The sequence below is a fragment of the Gopherus evgoodei genome, chromosome 2, assembly GCF_007399415.2.
Source record: "Gopherus evgoodei ecotype Sinaloan lineage chromosome 2, rGopEvg1_v1.p, whole genome shotgun sequence".
NCBI classification, from domain to species: domain Eukaryota; kingdom Metazoa; phylum Chordata; order Testudines; family Testudinidae; genus Gopherus; species Gopherus evgoodei.
This window is the reverse complement of record NC_044323.1, coordinates 88,899,997-88,918,708: the sequence shown is the minus strand read 5'-3', so window position 1 is coordinate 88,918,708 and position 18,712 is coordinate 88,899,997. Positions and strand designations below refer to the sequence as shown.

The following is an 18,712-nucleotide window of genomic DNA, read 5'->3' as shown; positions in this document are numbered from 1 at the left end:
GTTACTCTAGAAATACAAGCAAACTCCTTGGGTGTGCATGGTGACTTACTTTCTTAGACCTTTAAAAGTTAACTTCTTTCCCACATTTGATTAACAAAGTCTCCCCAAGCATTTTCTCCCCAAGCATTTGTTAGGTTTTTGAGTTAAATAGTTTTTAGGGCTTGTTTACACTTCCAATTAAGTCAATTTAACTTGCATTACTCAGGGGTGTGAAAAAACACCCCTCTGAGCAATGTAAATTACAGTAACTCCTCACTTAACTGTTGTAGTTATGGTCCTGAAAAATTGGACTTTATATGAAATGATGTTAAGCGAATCCGATTTCCTCATAAGAATTAATGTAAATGGGGGGGTTAGGTTCCAGGGAAATTTTTTTTGCCAGACAAAAGACATGATATACATATACAGTATAAGTTTTAAACAATTTTAAACAAACAGTTTAATATTGTACACAGCAATGAATGATTGTAAAGCTTGGTTGAGGTGGTGGAAAATGAGGGTGGGATATTTCCCAGGGAACGCCTGGCTGCTGTAATGGAAAATTGCTCGGACCTAAACTTTAATTGACCCAGGCCTGAACTTTGGTCCAGACCTGAGCATTAGTCAAGTTAATTGAAAGAAGGGGTTTTTTAAAAAGGAAGTTTTTAAAGGCAGAATAAAGGAAAAGTACAAAAGCAAAACTATCTATCGTCAACAAGGCTTATGATTCATAACTGCCCACTGCTAATGTTAGGAAAAGCTTGTGCCCACGAAGGGCAAATTCTAAATAACAGAAAAAGTTGGCTGTGCTATTTTCCCTTTTATGGTATGTGTGTTCCAAATATGGCAATAATGTTAGCATGAAAATGTGTATTACTAATTGTGGTTTTTTGCTATAAAAGCTACTAAAAATCTGTAATCGGGAGGTGGGGGGACCGCCAGATCACTGGTACCCCCCAGTGCATGCTGGAAAATAAAGTGGCCTCAGGCGATTCTGATCCAAACACCACGCGTGGTCGTTTTTTCCACAACACTGCTAAATGATGAACTAGCTTTTGGCTGAGTCCTCAAGGGTTAATACTCTGTTGTTAATGTAGCCTCACACTGTACAAGGCAGCATGGACTAAGGCTGGAGGGAGGAAACACAAGAGATGCAAGGCAGTAGCTGCAAATGCTTCCCTGCAAAAACTGAACATGATGATGAACCCATGCTATTCAGCTGGAGCGCACCAGTCCCTCCTCCTAACAGCACATGCATGGCTGCAAAGGTTCTGACTTTCCTTAATAAAATAAACCCCAAACCATTTCAAACACTCTGGAGAGAGAAATCCCTTCTCAGTTACAAAGGTTTTATTTGCATAAAGTTTCTAATGACACAAACCTTCTAGTTCTTCATTTCTCCAGAGTGTCTTTCAGGAAAAAATATGGGAAACAAGACTGGAATTTCCACTGTGAAAAACAAGTGAGGGGAAAACATCTCTGAAAATTTCATACACTATAAAATACACAAAAAAGGACAGCACTCCTCTCCACTCTGTCTCTCCCATCCCTTTCCATTTTTCAGATGCAATCCTAAACAAATCCTAGATCGTTTCTACACACCTCTCTCTTGGGCTGCTCTCTTGGATGCTCTTAAGGAGGAATAACTGATAGCCTTGCAGCAAAGTTCTCATTAGAAATGCAGCATCAAGTTCCCTTGTGCTCATCACCTTGCATTTATACATGTTCCTTTACTGAGAGAGAATGAAAATGGAATGGAAGAGATTACACAGTATAATTCATAATAATAGTACCATCTTCTGGCTAATTTGAGAATTACAGTTGCCCATAGACTCCATTGTAATCTTTCTGAGCATTTAGCTATCAAGTGCTATCCCAGTTTTGATAAATGTAAAAAGACTTGAGAATAAGAGGGGAAACCTGAAATGAAACTGGATATTTTTTTTAAAAAGATTTTGTTTCAACTTAGTATATTGTCTTCTTGGAAGTTTATGAAACCGTTTTCTTGTCACAATTAGTTTTTCTTGCATTTGATGCTATAAGGGAAATATTGTGCTCACTGGTATTTCCAGTCCAGCTTGGAAGCAGCATGGATCAGATGTCCTCGCAAAAGGACACCCTTCTTTGCCTATTATCCTCACTTCTGCGCTGTCTCTGGAGGTGGGGTCTGATCTCCTCACTGGGGGCAGCCATGCGGGGGGAGGACAGCTCCAGTCCCTCCCTATCCTGGCCTGGATTAGCAGCTAGGGGACCCCGGCTGAGGCGCTCTCAGAAGCATGGGGAGATTGGATTTCACAGGGAAGGGCTTATTTCACGGTCCGTGACACATTTTTCACGGCCATGAAACTGGTAGGGCCCTAGTTATAGGTTTTACATGTGGCTATTGTCTAATGTTAATGAAAATATCAGTATAACACACACATTTTAATATAATATTTTTCTCTTTTCAGTTGCAAACGAGACAGGCAACAAAAATGCTCGACCACTTTCACGATTTGCTCGTAAGTAACAATTTTTAACTCATTCACTTCTACATCTACTGTGTTGCATAGAAACGTATCTCTAGTAAATCTCATTAACTTCATATTGCCTGCCAGTCCTGGCACCTCAGCTTACGTTACAATATAGAGTTCAGGAGCCTTAAAATTCCTCCTGACCTTGCAGGAAGTGTCTGTTACAAGAACTCAATGATATTGAATAGAATTCCTTCTTCAGAGCGGGGAGAATTTTAGAGCTCTAGACTACCTTCCTGTTTCAAATTGCTCTTTTGTTATAACACAGATGTTCAATAATTGCCTGATCCAAAGTCCACTGAAGTCAATGGAAAGACTCTTTTTGGCTTCAACAGGCTTTGGATCAGGCCTTAAAATAGTATTGCAAGGATGCTTTTTAACCAAATTAGTAAATCTTTCAGCACCTCTTGCTATATATACACTCAGTTTGTAATACTAGAGGGAGTGTAAATTAAGCAAAAGAATACTTAAGTCAGATATGAATCCTAACAGGGGCATCTATTAGCTGAAGAATAACTTCCTTGGGCTACTATTCACATGGGTCTGACACTGACACTATATGGTTCATAACAATTTAACAAGAGGCACTGAAATGTAATCAAGACAACCTACTTGTATGTGAACTTCAAAGAGATCTATTAGACCAGCAATCATTAGCCCATTTATTTGTAGTAATAGAAATCAAGGATAGAAGCTAAATGTATTTGTCTGTGTTTACTTGTATATTGTTAGGAGTTTAACCATGTAACTAGATTAGCTTGTAGATGCTAATTCCTTTTCATGTCTTAATTGCCTGATTATTCATGAGAATGGGTCAGTTAAGCTTAAAATCAAAGATGTAAGATCCTGTAGGAAACTAATAACATTATCTGCATTGTCTTCAGCTTAACTTTCTATGCTATAATAAAGTACTCTAATTGCCTTATGTGAATGAATGCACTAGTTTACCTGTGTATGCATAGGAAATAGAAGATTAGCTTCAAAGCAATGGTCCATGGATCATTGCCGGGGAAGATCCTACTATGACAAGAGGCTTGTCAGGTAGCTAGAGGTCTATGAAGGAAACCCCCGGCTGATCCTGCCATCTCAGGTCTGCTTAAACTTTAACAGGGAAGGTCTAAGCAGGGGAGGCTCCAGGCACCGGCGCTCCAAGCATGTGCCTGGGGTGGCAAGCTGCGGGGGGCGCTCTGCTGGGCGCCGCTAGGGTGGCAGGCAGGGTGTCTTCGGTGGCTTGCCTGCAGAGGGTCCACTGGTCCCGTGGCTTCGGTGGACCTCCCTCAGGCGTGGCTGCAGAGGATCCGCTGGGTCCTGTGGCTTTGGCGGACCTCCCCTCTGTGCTTGAGGCGGCAAAATGTCTGGAGCCGCCCCTGGGTCTAAGGCAGGGGTTCTCAAACTGGGGGCTGGGTTATTACATGGGGGGCTGTGAGTGTTCAGCCTCTATCCCAAACCCTGCTTTGCCTCCAGCATTTATAATGGTGTTAAATATATAAAAAAGTATTTTTAATTTATGAGGGGGGAAGGAGTCGCACTTAGAGGCTTGCTATGTGAAAAGGGTCACCAGTACAAAAGTTTGAGAACCACTGCTCTAAGGCATAAGACTGAGGTTTCTAGGTTTACCCTGGATCACCCTGGAATTCTCATGGAAGAATCTGAACAGACTAGATATATACCTGGACTGCCTATTGGTCTATAACCTTTTAAATTGATTCCAGAAAGAGTCTTACCAATCAGCAGCCTCACCATCTGTACTGTGAAACTGACCTAAGGACTTTTCATATATTTGTGTGTATATTGATCTTTTAACCAATTGCAACTTTCTTCTTTTTCCTTTTTATTATTGAACCTTTAATTTTAGTTACTAAAGCAGAGGTCAGCAACCTTTCAGAAGTGGTGTGCCAAGTCTTCATTTATTCATTCTCATTTAAGGTTTTGTGTGCCAGTAATACATTTTAACATTTTTAGAAGGTCTATTTCTATAATTAAATCTATAATATATAAATAAACTATTGTTGAATGTAAAGTAAATAAGGTTTTAAAAATGTTTAAGAAGCTTCATTTAAAATTAAATTAAAATGCAGAGCTTCCTGGACCGGTGGGCAGTACCCAGGCAGTGTGAATGCCACTGAAAATCAGCTTGCATGCCGCCTTCGGCATCCATGCCATAGGTTGTCTACCCCTGTACTAAAGCATTGGCATCAGCATGATTATTGGGTAAGGTCTGAGACTTCTGTTGATTTGGGGATAAGTGTCCAGTCCTTTGGGACTGGTGAACCTCCCATATGGTGAATCAGGTTTTCTGTTATCCCTCAGTATATTAGATTTGGCTGTCTAGATTGGAGTCAAGGGCTGGAATGCTTAAGGGAGGCTGTATTTGACGTTTTTGTTAACCAGTATGGTATTACAGAAGCTGTTTTGTTACTGGCTAGATGAATCTGTAGAATAAACCACAAGTTTTAGGAATAGTCTGCCCTATCCCTTGCAGTCTGCCCTGCGTATGGCATTCTCCATGCGGTCCATCCAGGCACCCAGTCATAATGGGCCATTTAAAACTTGATAGGACAAAGCACTAGTAAGTAGGATGGAGATGATTCGATGGCCTAATGGGAATTTTCTATCTCCACTACATATCATTTTATGATGCTGTGTGATTACTTGGTGGAAAAAGGACTGTGTCACTATTAAGAAGGTTCATTATTTGCCAACATTCAACACACTGTGGCAGGCACAATACTTAATATGGGTAACGCCTTTCGAAAACTGGTCTCGCTATAGGCAAAAAAAAAAATTCTTTTCAAAGTTTGGCTATTCTAATATACAGCACACACATTGATTGTGTCAAACCTGCCTTCGTACCTGCAAATAGGCACCTGAGAACACAAAGCTTAAGTGCCCATTTAAAAAAATAAATGCACCTGACTTTTAAGGTCATTTACATTTGAAAATTGATTTCCTCTCATTGAGCGCATTAAAAGAAAATACATCTGGAGTGCAGTATTCCCACACAGTCACATGATGGCACCCTAAGCATGTTGTACACCGTACAGATGAAACGTGTGACTAAATCATATCAGATATAATGATTCAGAGAGACTGACTGCTACATATGCAGAAAAGTGAACAGGCTAAACTGAAGTAAGAAAATAATAAATTGTACTGGCATGTCAGTTTGATTTAAGATTTATTTTCCCCAAATCTGTAGACAACAGAGCCTTAAGTTAGGAGACTCCATCAATTAATTATTGTTAGTCCATTGCTAAAATAGCAAATGGTGATGAAATTGCAAAGGAAGGCAGATAAAAAACATGAGTTTTTTAAACTTTTTTTCTCAAACTTCTTTTTAGGTCATTATAGTTGGTAACAAGCGTGCTCTGGGATTGTAGGTTACTATTCAAATATCACCGGAGGCTGAGTTTCTGGGTTAAGGGGATATCGTTTACTTATACTGCAATATTCTGTCATTAGTGGGGCCAGCATAAGTCATGACATGGGGGCTGAGCCAGCATTTCAGTACAAAACTAGACATTAATAATAACGTGATTTATGAAGGCAAGGATGGTTGTGTATAAAGCATAGGCCTAAACATCAGGACATCTGGGTTCCGTTCCTGGTTCTCCCATAGTTTTGGATCCATCGGGCCACATTTTTAGAGATGGTACTCACTGAATTCAGTACTGTTAGCCAAGTCATAGCCTTCAGGTAAGTGTCATGCATAGGAGCCCCTGCTGCAATCAATAGTTTCCTGACCCTGTGAAGTGAGTTTCTTAGTTCCCAAGGCTAGTTGCTGGTTTGTGGAGAGTAATATTAATAAAACAAAGACAGTAACTCAATATAGTCCTTTTGTATGATAGTCACAGTGACATGAGATGGGCTTCAAGTAGGTTAATTAAAGGGGTAAAGAAGACCTTTTTTGGTAAGAGTTTGACCTTGTAACTTGGTAGCCAGGCTGCAGATATAATGACTCAATTAGTTTGGTGGTGATTACCCCCATTACCAGTGGTATAAGGCAGTGACTCCTATAAGGATGTGAAGAAAACCTAGAGTTAAAACTGTGTTGGCAAAAATAGAGATATCCATCAGGCAATAATTATGTCAGCATCTGCTGCAGCAACAGGCGACCCCAAATGATATAAGGAGGTAGCAATAGCACAATAATTTACTCCACACTGGTGCCATATTTTAAGTGAACACACCCAGCAGTACAATACAAAAACAAATCTTAGTTGAATGGTATAAAAAGCAGTGTTCAAGGACTGGTAATTGAGGAACACCTGAAATAGTGTGAGACTGTTACAGATGGGCTCCCAGCAACAACTTTAGTTATGTATGGATTCAGGTTTTTATAGAGCTAGAGACCAGCTCTGAAGTGTGGACCTGTATCTGCAATTCCTAATATATTTGGGGGACTTTGAGTTCAGGACTGTTGCTATACATAATGGAGGAAAAACAAATAAGGCCATTGTTCCCCATCCTGTTTAGATTTAGACCCAGGATCTGGCACTGATGATCTACCTATTCATGGCCTTCAGAGCCGGTTAGTTTGAAATAAAAGAGGAGTTGTATTTGTTCTAAAGGCTCATGTTAGCCTATATTATGTATTTTTAAATGCCAAGTTTCATTGTATAAAGGGATATTTGGCGATCAGCTACTATTATGAAAGTTGCTACTACTCTTATCGCTGCAATAATTGGTATCTTAGCATGCCATCTTTGTTATGAAGTTGTTTTGCACCATACAGCTTTGAACAGTTGTGCTTGTGGCTATAGGGAGATAAATCCATAAGGCTTACTGTTCAGCATTTCAGACAGCTGAAAGATTCTGACAGATGTCTGCCCACGAAGAGCCACAGAGGAAAACAATCTTTTGCTGTCTGCAGTTCACCTATGCCTAATTGTTTATGTATAATGAATAGCCTGAACAGTCAATTAAGATGTGTGGACATGGCATTTCATCACTCTAGTGAAGTGAATTAGATTTGGCTTAATAGTTGGCTTACTCCAACATGTAGATCTTGATAGAAATTCATCAGACTATAGAGTTTCTAATCCTAGACATAAATAGCAAGAGAGAGACTCCTACCATTGGGGAATAGATTTGGAAACAATTACAAAATGCAGTAAATAATTTTAGCACCTTTTTTTCATCCTGCTGTTTAAATGTTTCTGGTTTTAATAAGTTTTCTCCCTCATAATTCATCTTTTCCTTCTTTTTGGAGCCATTGATTAAGCTGTTTTTTTCCATGTTCTACCAGATTCCTATAAAAGTGATTTGTGAAAATCAAGATAGTTAGGTGCCTAACCACCCAGGAACTCATTGTGCTATGCGTTGTACAGGCACAGAACAAAAAGGCAGTTTCTGTCCCAAAGAGCTAATAATAGACATAATCCTTTTTCCTCTTGAGAGGATAGCATGGGATGGTCAGGAGCTGAGACTTGGCGGAGGAAGAATTTTCAGAGAGGAGAGGTCCAAACTTATTTTCTCAGCGGGTACCTGACACACATCCCTGATTCTGGCTCCCCCTTTTTCCCTCCCCCTCAAGCAACGATGATCGCAGAGGATATTGCTCCAGCCTTAACTAGATTATATCCTAGGAAGTTGTATGAGCTGCTGACTGAGAAACATGTGGGTCAGGGAGGTCTGCTGGGTAAACTGACAAATCTGAGCCAAAGACTGAGGGGAGAGGGAGGAGGGAGGGTTGTTCTTCCTGTCTGGCTCATATTTTCTGAATTAGCTGGCCACAGGCCAAGTGTGTATATCACTTTTCCAGGGTGAAAACAGCATACATTTTTGATAAGACGAATAATTACAAAGCATAACTGTCATCCTCTATATACAAGAACAGATGCCATTAATATTAATATTATATTTCCCTATGACATTCTCTCAGGAGGTAGGGTGGCAGGAGTGCGTTATTCAGTCTTTTACTGCCCACTTTTATATATTATAGTGATGAACAGTCAGGACTAATTAAGAACTATTAGTTTCAAATCCTAACCTACATTGTTCTCTTTGTAAATAAAGATTTATTTACAAAACAAAAATAATTGTCAGTAGAAAGTGTTCTTCCATTATTCTTCACACTCAAGCTACAACTGATCATGTAATGGGAACATGATTTGTTTAAGCCAGACAGCTAACAAACAAGTTAAGTGTCAGCTCAACACAAGATATTAGCTTCTAATTATTATCTTCAATACAATTAGTTATCGTGTTTCTAATTTTTTAAATTATAGACCAAACATGTGTCTGTCTGAGGAACTAGAGCTGGTTGAAAAATGGATTTCTTTTCATGGAAAAATTTTGATTTTTTTCATGGCAATTCAAATACCAAAATGTGTGTGAAAAATCAAAATATTCAATTTGGAAAGGCTGCTGTGATGCCTCATGGGAGTTGTAAGTCTGGTTCCTCATGATCCTACCCTTCTCTATAGACAAGGATCTGTGGTTTGACTACATCTCACATGACGCATCATGGTCTCCCCCCCCCCCCGCCACACACACACCTTGGAGAGGGAAGGTAATGAATTGTGGCAGTCCCTCACCATGATGAATCATGGAAATTGCCATCTGGCCTGGGAGTCCATTCCACAGAGGAGAATGGAGATATGTAGCCATCGAACTTCAACTCCTATGAGGCATTGCAGCAGTATTTCTAAATCAAAATATTTTGCAGTTTTCAACCAAAATATTTTAGGTTCCAAGAGTTCTGTTTTTATTGAAAAAACTGAAATTTTCCAGAGGAAAAGACACTTTTTGTGAAAAATTTGTTTAGCTGAAAACCCTACTTTCTGTCAAAAAGCATTCTGACCAGCCCTTTGAGGGGCATTTTTAATATGTATGTTTATCTTCAGGAAAAAAGAAAAGGTTTATTACTAGATCTATTACTAATCAACCTTTGTGTGACCAGAATATCTCAGAGATGAGAACACAGGCATCACCCAAGATTCTCAACACATATTTGTAAACTATACACCTACTTCACTGCCATCTAAAACCCTAAAAAGCCATGTGTTTGGCTTAAGGGGTTATGTGACTTTTCTCTCACCTTTACAGTTCCTATCAATACCACAGTACATGTGAAAATCCCCAGATGTCAAGGGGAAAATGTGGCATACACTGAAGCAGCTGAGCTACATGTTTAGAGGAATGTTCTCACTTAATGCATTATGATTAGAGCTGGACAGAAAATATTTTTTCACTAAAGTTTCGTGAAACATTTTTGTCAAAATTCCTTTTTGATGAAAATTTTAATTCAGCTCCTATGCTGACATATGCCCAATGGCAACATTCCTACACCCTCTCCACAGTGCACAGAATGCCAAATCAGGGAATGAGGCACCTTAATTCAGATCCCCAACTTGCTACAATTAGGCCTTTTGGTAAAAAATTTAAGAAGTGAAAATACTGTGAAATTCCACCACCTCTCAACAGTAAATAAATAAATAAAATCTGTAATGGCAACAGTGTTTTACAAAAAGTTTAGTTATTTTAAAAAAGGCCATTTTTCAACAACAAAAACTTCCATATGAAAAATTTCCGGGAGCACTATTAGTTAAACATAGCACTTGCTTTTTAAAACAACATAATCTGATCATCTCTTCCATCTCCAGATTTGCCAGTCTTTCACCAACATGAAAGTCACATGAAGACCTTTTTTTTTCTTTTTTTTAAGACTTCAAGGGACAGCATTTCCCTACATCAGGTCTTGCAACTTAAAATGACAGTAAAATTAAAAAAAACATGGACAAAACTATGGATGAGATCTTCAAAAATGCCCACATGATTTGTGCTTCTAACTCATTTCAGCACTTTTGAAAATCTGATCTCTACTACCATGCCAAAAGCCTGCTACATGCCAAGTTTCAGACAGCATAGAATGCTTATGGTTTAATTAGCAGACCCAAGAAGAGAGGTTTTTAACTGAAATTAGCTATAGTAGTGCCAACAGGCATCACACTATAATGATGCAGCATTAGCCCTACTAGCATAAAAAGATAACCCCCTCTTCAGAATATCAAACCCGCTTCTGGTCTTGCTCCAGAGGCTTGAAACTACATGCAAAATTAAAATCAGAGAAATGGGGTTAATACTAAAGTTAGTGACTCACTTTTATACAGCACTGCTTTTGTAAGTTTCCAAGCATTCCTCTGCCATTCAGAAGCAAATTGTCCAGTAGCACTGACTAAAAAGCACATGACAGAAATAATATTCTGAATGTTAGTGTTTATTTCCACTTTGGACTTAAGTCTGTAGGTACAGCTCCAAATTCTGGACACGCAATGGTAAAGACATAATTTGCTATGTTTCTTTCTCTAGAGTTCTGAGAAAACAGGTTAGCACTCTGATGAATTCATTTTCTCTCTCTCTCTCTCTAGGGTCAAAGTCACAAAACTGCGTATGGAATACCATTATTGGTGGTCTTACTGATAATCTCAAAGAAAGGCAGAAGCCAACCATCATTCATGATCCTAGGACTCCAGAGGAAATCTTAGCAGATGAGCTACCACCAGTGGACAGTCCAGAAGCATTAGTGAAAACATCTTTCAGGTTTGATGGACATGAACACATTTTGCTTTTCCTTAATTAGGTTTCTTTTAAGTTAGGCAACTGTACTGTGGATTTGATTAAAGAAGTCAATATAGTGGTGCCTTCTGCTGTGTGGCGTGTCTTTGTACTGAACAGGATTGAAGAAAGAGAGTCATAAGTAATGCTGTTCGGATTGCTGACTTTCATTTCTCAGACCTCATTACAAGATTATAGGCCAGACAGATATAATGCAGTAGAGAGTCAACATTCTGTTGAGAGAGTTTGTTACATGAAATCATCTTTGAAGGTTGGTATTGTTTCCTATGAATCTATTGTACTGATGAAGCCCTGCACTTTACAGACAGATAAAATCCTGTACTGATATAGGGGCAAACTGAGTCTTTTGTTTGTTGATCTGAAGAACTATATGGCGTTAATGTATTTTTGTCAAGGAGGATGATTCCTGGAAAGGGGATTGTGTGAAAATGACTTATCCTGTCATAAATGTGAGATACTTACATTATTTTACTTCCTTCCAACTTACTTATTCATGTGAGTGTTCATTTGGCAAGCGTTTCTTTGAAGCATCTTTTGTTGACTATAGTTTTCCCAAACAAATGAATTAAAATAGAAAAGCTGTACCTGTGGGGTAGATATTTGATAGAAATTTCAAAATCTGAGTGCCAAATGCACAGCAATACCTAGCAGTGTTTATTTTAATTCTGGAGGCTTTGTTTTTAAACTATTCTCTCTTATATTACATATTACTCCACTCCAAAAGCATTTCCTGTTTGTACATATGTCTCCGTGGCAAACCTTGTGGTTTTAATTATACTCTCGGGTATAAACTGATATCTGTCTTGGTATAGTGACACTATTTTTAGTGTGCCTGTTAAAGCCCTTTGTCCAGGTACTGATCTCAGACACCTTGTGAGTATTGCCCGGTATCTCAAAAAATCCCTTGCTGTGCTTTCATGTCAGGTTTTCCGTGCTTGAATTTTGTACTGAGGCAGTGAGCAGTGCTACATATTTCAGAATCTGGAGCTGCTTTTTATGATGAAGTTGTGATTTTTTTTAATTAAACAAAGTTTAGCCTAATTTTTGTCTTTCTCTGATATTTAGAAATCAATTCTCAAATCAAGACCCCCAAATATAAATCTCTTTGTCTCACTCAAAATCTTTCATTAAGAAATGGTCAAGAGCAACCTTTACACTTATTATCCATATTATTCCAACTATTAAAAAAAAAAAGTATTACTGCTTCTCAAATGGTGCAATCTGACTATATGAGTGGGGTGGTTCTTAGTGTATGTATGATCCCAGATAGAATAAGAGGAACTGATGAACTGGAGAATATGCAGCTCTCCTAATGTTGTGTAAATGATTTAACAAATGACAGAACAACCCTGGTATTTGATTTATATCTGTAGGTAGTTACTTTACCAAGTGGTGTGCTGTTTAGACTATCATAACATTAAATCCAAACAGATTGTTGGTATGAAGCACAATGTATCTATCTGTTTAGTTATACCGAGAGAATGCAAATACGCTATACATTTTGCAATCCATGACACTGAAAATAATGTGGTCCATTGCACTTCTTATGTTAAAGAAGACAGAAAATAAAGAAAATTAAAATATATTAAAAGTAAATATAATTTTTGAATTCTGTTTAAGATCTCAGGTAAAAATATTCCATGAAATGGTAATGGCAGTGCAACCTTTCCAGGATCATTTGATATGTTCACACATGCTTTCTGTTAAGCAGAAGTGAAGGTTTGGTGCTAAATATACCTGTGAGTGACTGCAGTGTTATTGAAAACATAAAGATAGTGGATAAAATCCTAGTCCCATTGAAGTCAGTGACAAAATGCACCCAGGACTTCATCTATTAAATTTATTGGATGGACAGGAAATTTTGATTACCAGGCTGCACTTACAGTGATGGCATGGGGCAGGTAGCTAATAATTATCATATATTTTATTTTCCTTTGACTTGTTTCAGATAGAGGTACAATGAAGATAGAGGTACAATGAGAACAATGTGATGACGAGATATATGCCAAATCTACTATGAAAATATCATAGTCTTGACACAAAGTGGAAGTAACAGAAGCCTAATAAGAATTAATATGTATTTCTGATATTTTATATTTATTGGTGTGTTGAAGCATATACAGCATTTTTTACTGCAGCGTATAGCTTTCACAAATTACTGTGCCATACTATATGCTCAGTAAAAATTTTGCTGAATTAACTGTGTGGGTTAAAACCAATCCTTCAAGGGGCTCAGCACCTGTCAATAGTCATCAGCACCTTGTAGGGTTCGCTCTTGTTTGTGAGTCATCAGGTTTCTCTTTATGAAGGAGGCTCTTATGATGTTACTGAATGTGTTCAGTGTGTCTGGTGGCTGATGGGTACCTGGAAAATATGAAACTCTTTTCTTGTTTTGTTGCCCATCACACACCAAGTAGAGACGCCAGGGGAGAGGAGGCTTCGTCCCACCTCTCTTGCCATCTAGGGGAGTAAATGTGCTACAACAGTTGTTCAGTCTAGCTGCACTTGACTAGAAGGTTGCTGGCTTTAACACAGGTATTTATGGAAGAGAACGTCAGGTTATTATTAACATTCCAACTCCCATTGGAGTCAAAGGCAAGATTCCCATTTACTTTGATGGGAGCAGGAGCTGGCCCTTTATTATAAGGTCACTGTTATAAACAATAAAATTCATGAACTCTCTCACTATTTTTGACTCACCAATGTCAGTGAACCGAGAACAATATATGATCATACCATCCCTTTCTAGTGTAGTTAAAAGAAAGCGTCTCTCCTGTGTCAGATGAGTCACATTTCCTTATGATTGCTGCTGTCTTTCATATAATTATATACATACAGCAGCATAAAATTCCAGCTACCTCTGACTCTTGATCCTGTGCTCATGGTTACGTAGCATAGAAAATTAGCAAGTGCTGTAGCTTGATTTTGCGTCACAACTGGCTATGGACATGAAAATACATTGCTATTTTGGATCTTAATTTTTATGTAGTTTTATACCGTTTGGGTCCAATGATCACCTTCTCCTTGAATGTATGTGTGTGTATAACAGTGTATGAATTATACTGGACAGTGCTTGCAGCTTGATGCACAGGAACATTGGACAATGGTGATAAGGCTTTTTTCAGTGGCATAACAAGGCCTCAGGGGGCCCTGGTACAACAATAGGTTAGGGATCCTTCCCCCAGGGCTAGAGACCTGTCCCGATCCCTCCATGCAACCCTTCCCCTGGAGCTGCTCAGCTCAACCACAAAGGGACCTGGGTCTTCCGCACCCCCTCCCACCCCAGCCTGTACTTTCTGGAGGTTCTCCTCACTGTTGAAGTATAGCTGCAGTGAGAGTCCAGGGTCGTGGCAGCTGGGGCAGGGCCTGCAGGAGCTGCAGACCCAACAGCGTTGGCAGTGCCACTGAGAGCTGTCCCAAACCACTCAGTGCCTGAGCTTTGTGGCTGCACTTGTACCCATTCCAGGGACAGGGAGTGGCTGGGGATGAGGTGGGAGAGCTTTTCGCTCTTCAGAGCCCCTGGAGAGGCGGCACAAGCACTTCCCCTGCAGCCTGGCCAGCTGGGTGCGGCCTTCTGCTCCTAAGGTCCCTGGGGAAGGGACAGGAGCACTTTGCTGGTAGCCTGGCTGGGGGCAATAGTCCTCTATTGCCCCCAGCAGAGGGGGCAGCCTCTGCTGGGCCCATAATATTGTGAGTCCTGGCAAACCTGTATCACTTGCACCATAGTAGCTTTTTTCCAGTGCTGCTGAGACCTTCCTCGCTCGAGTACTCGTCTATATCGGTCACTTTGGTATCTCTAGAAACAGTCATTCCTGGGAGTGACTTGTGAAGCAGTTTTGGGCTGATGGGAATTCAGGGTCTCACATTCACATCTGGGAATTATCTGCTGTTTCCATTATGAGCAACCCAACAGTGAAAGAGTTAACTATGTCAATGGTAATCGTTGGCCATTTGCAATTCTTACTACCACTTTAAGTGCAGCAGGTAGTAACTTGTGATTCACAACATAGTTTAGCATACTGGTGCAGGCATAGCTTCATTAAGGGATTACCAAAGTGGTCATTTTAGTGACGCAGGACAGGTACTCCACTAGAGAGTGCAAAGAAATAATAGATAACAGCTCTGAATTTTCTTATACAATATTGCATAAAAGTTGGGGAAGTATTTTATGTACAAAGAATTTGCTGCCTGAGTTTCCAAAATACAGTCTGTAGTGAACTAAGTCACCAAATTTCATTACTGCTTTATAGTGTCATGTAAGAAAACTTGGAATACCAAGCCAACTGCTTAAGGATTTTTCTTAAATTTAATTTGTTTTTGATGTACTGTAGGGGTTTGCCACCTGGATGAGTAGTGTTTTAAATTAGCTTAGTCACTGGTGTTTAAAACATGAAAGCCAAGCATTTTCTCTTAATGTTTTTATATCCCTTTAAAGGAGACCAAGGTCTCACTAAATGTTCATTGAACCAGAATATCCTTAAAAATCATCATGATGGGCATCTCTCTCAACTCTGGCTCATTGTCAGGTGTATTTGCACTGCACCTACATTTGTCTCTGTTTTACACAGACCTGCTGTTTATTCCTGTTAATTGTGGATGTTAATTATGATGAACCAAGAAGGAACATTTTGTATTCCTGGAAGAAAGGCTCCCAAATCATTTCAGCTTCTTTACCTCCTATTTTAATTCTCTTCTGGATGTGTGTGACACATTTTAAAAACTGTGCACTTGCTCCATGGTAAATTGAAGTTTGATGATTCAGAGTGGGAGTGATGAGAGGAGAGGATTTTACAGCAATTACTGTTCAAAGGTCGCACCCTAGTTCTTAGCACATGCCCCAAACTCCATGAGGTGGGTGGTCCCCCCTCACACCTTGTTGGAAAAAGTGGCCTTTTCTTCTTTGATGTCATTGTACACTTGTTTTTATATGATAGATGAATTATATCACTATTTTGTACACCTCAAAAGACCTACATTGATGATAAATTCAGATGGAGTGGGGGTATCTCAGACCAAGCTCTCCCTCCCTAGTGTATTGAGTAAGCCCACTTCCAAACCAGAAACAAGAATTCTATTGCTTCCTCCTCCTTGTGGGAGATAAGCAAGGTCCAAACCTAAAAAAAAAACCCCTTCCTGCTTCAAGGGCCAGCCAAAGCCTTTCTCCCAGACTTTCGTCTCTACCCTACTGCTGATCCTCTTCCTTCCTATAACCACAGTCAGCTAGCACCTGGACCAGGGGTGGGCAAACTGATTGCACTGAGGGCCAAATCAGGGAATAGAAAATGTATGGCGGGCCATGAATGCTCACTAAATTGGGTTTAGGATGTGGGAGGGGGTGCAGGCTCTGGGGTGGGGCTAGGGATGAGGAGTTTTGGGTGTAGGAGGGTGCTCTGGGCTGGGGTAGAGGGGTTCGGAGGGCAGGAGGGAGATCAGGACTGGAGCAGGGGTGCAGGAAGGGGAGAAGGTTCCGGCTGGGGGTGCAGGCTGGGGATGAGAGGTTTGGACGTGCTCCAGGCTGGGATCAAGGGGTTTGGAGAGCAGGAGCGGGAGCAGGATTGGCGCAGGGGGTTGGGGCACGGGGAGAGGCTCCGAGTGGCACTTACCTCAAGCAGCTCCCAGAAGCAGTGGCATGCCCCTTGTCTGGTTCCTACGAGGAGGTGTGGCCAGGTGGCTCTGCACGCTGCCCCATCTACCAGCATCCTCCCTGCAGCTCCCATTGGAGTGCATAGGAGCTGGAGTGGGGCCATGCCACAGCTTCTGGGAGCTGCATGGTGTGGCCTCCGACCCTGTGCCCAGGCCAGAGCAGGGCCAAGTTGCCTGGTGCAGCTTGTGGGCCGGATTTGGCCCATGAGCTGTAGTTTGCCTACCTCTGACCTGGAGGGTAACAAATCTCAGGCACATTTATTCCTCAGCCAATTAAACGGTCCTGTTCTGGTTTCATATCTCTGCAGACTTGACACTTGAAAAGAGATTTGTGGGACATAGTCCTACCTGCTTGACTCCAGCCAGGCTGCCTGTATGGGTAGGATATCCTGTCACAGGAAGATAATTTACCTATGTATCTGGTGGTCAACTGGCAAATGATAGTTTTGTCCAGTGCTAATTTATAATGAAGGAGGTTCCGGGGCTCAAACAATTGTTTACTTTCATAACTGATGTGGCAAGCCCAGAGATGCTAAGACTCGGCCCTGGCAAGCCCCAGTGCAAATTAAGCACTGGTATAGGCACACCAAACAGCAGGAGGGCTACTATACCATTATACTTTTAAGTCTAAGCATGGGGTCTTGTACAATTATATAACAGCTTTGATCCACCAATCCTGCACATCACTCAGCTGTTACACTCTGGCCAGGGGTGGCTCTAGGCATTTTGCCGCCCCCAAGCATGGCAGACAGGCTGCCTTCTGCGGCTTGCCTGCGGGAGGTCCCCGGTCCCGCGAATTCAGCGGCAGCCTGCGGGAGGTCCGCCGAAGCCGCGGGACCAGCGGACCCCCCACAGCCATGCCGCCGAAGGCAACCTGCCTGCTGCCCTTGCGGCAGCCGGCAGAGCGCCCCCTGTGGCTTGCCGCCCCAAGCACACACTTGGGGTGCTGGTGCCTGGAGCTGCCCCTGGCTCTGGCCTGGGGGCTGGGAGAACTATGTATGGATGCAAACTAGATTAATACCTAGGCACTTCCCCTGAACTCAGTAGTATTTCTTAGGGCCCTGCATACCCATTCCTTTACTTGCATGTGTAGAGTAAAAAAGTGTGTGTGTGAGATGAGCTTAAGTGTGATCCTTCTCCTTAAGTGTGAAGCTAATGCGGCATTTAGCCACGCACTCCCTTATTAGTCATCGTCCCTGCTACCAGGGAGTGATAGCTTGGCAGCTTTGTAGCAGCCCTCTCACTAATGCAGAACTGGGTTTCCCCACAATCCGTTAGCCACATATTTTATGTTGAGCACATACACACAACACACCACATATGCCTTGTTAAGAAAGGAGTCCAGCGTGAGTCACCCCAAACGTGAGACTGCAAATAAGGTGTCTGAGGTTACTATGTACAGCAATAGGATACTTTCAGTGGCTTGGTGGCTTTTCTGTTTCTGGGCTCATTGTAATATACAGCTATTGAGCCAAACCATTGTGCTTACAGCAAATATAGAAAACTGATATTTTTCTCCTGTGCTAGTGTAATGGTATTTTCCTTTTAAGAGGAAATGAGTTGCAGTGTGCCTAGTGAATAGTGCCCAGGACTGGAACTCAGGCGAACTGCCACTAGCTGCAAGGTGAACTTGGGCAAGTCACTGCAGCTCTGTGCCTCAGTTTCCCCATCTGTTTTTTTTTAAAAAGGGGGATAAGGATACTGATCTCCCTTCTAAAGTGCTTTGAGATCTACTGATGTAAATGGAGAGCTAAGTATTATTAAAAATCTTATGGAGTTATTTTACACTATTAAATATTAAAACCTTTGTAACCTTCACTTTTCAAGCAACTAGGATGTAGGTTTTCTTACACCTTGCCAGTAGCTAGACTATCATAGATCAATATTGTAGATTTTATTTTATTGCTTGAATTTGAGTAACAGAGGAACTCAAAGGAGGCATCAGAAAATGAAAGCCTGTATAAAACCTGTCTATACAGCATATCAAGTATACCATT

The 18,712-nt window shown here is 40.9% G+C and overlaps 1 protein-coding gene across 6 annotated transcripts in view; it reads left to right on the top strand.

The window, feature by feature from the left end:
• PDE1C (phosphodiesterase 1C) overlaps nucleotides 1–18,712 on the top strand; it is a 566,690-nt gene that overhangs the window by 143,081 nt on the left and 404,897 nt on the right. For all 6 annotated transcript variants that reach the window (XM_030551321.1, XM_030551314.1, XM_030551316.1 and 3 more), the window contains exons 2-3: nucleotides 2,430–2,480; nucleotides 10,865–11,036. Coding sequence is in view for 5 of the 6 variants with exons in the window: in XM_030551314.1 (XP_030407174.1) it covers nucleotides 2,430–2,480; nucleotides 10,865–11,036 (223 nt within the window). In the remaining variant the exon portion in view is untranslated. The remainder of the gene's footprint in view (nucleotides 1–2,429; nucleotides 2,481–10,864; nucleotides 11,037–18,712) is intronic.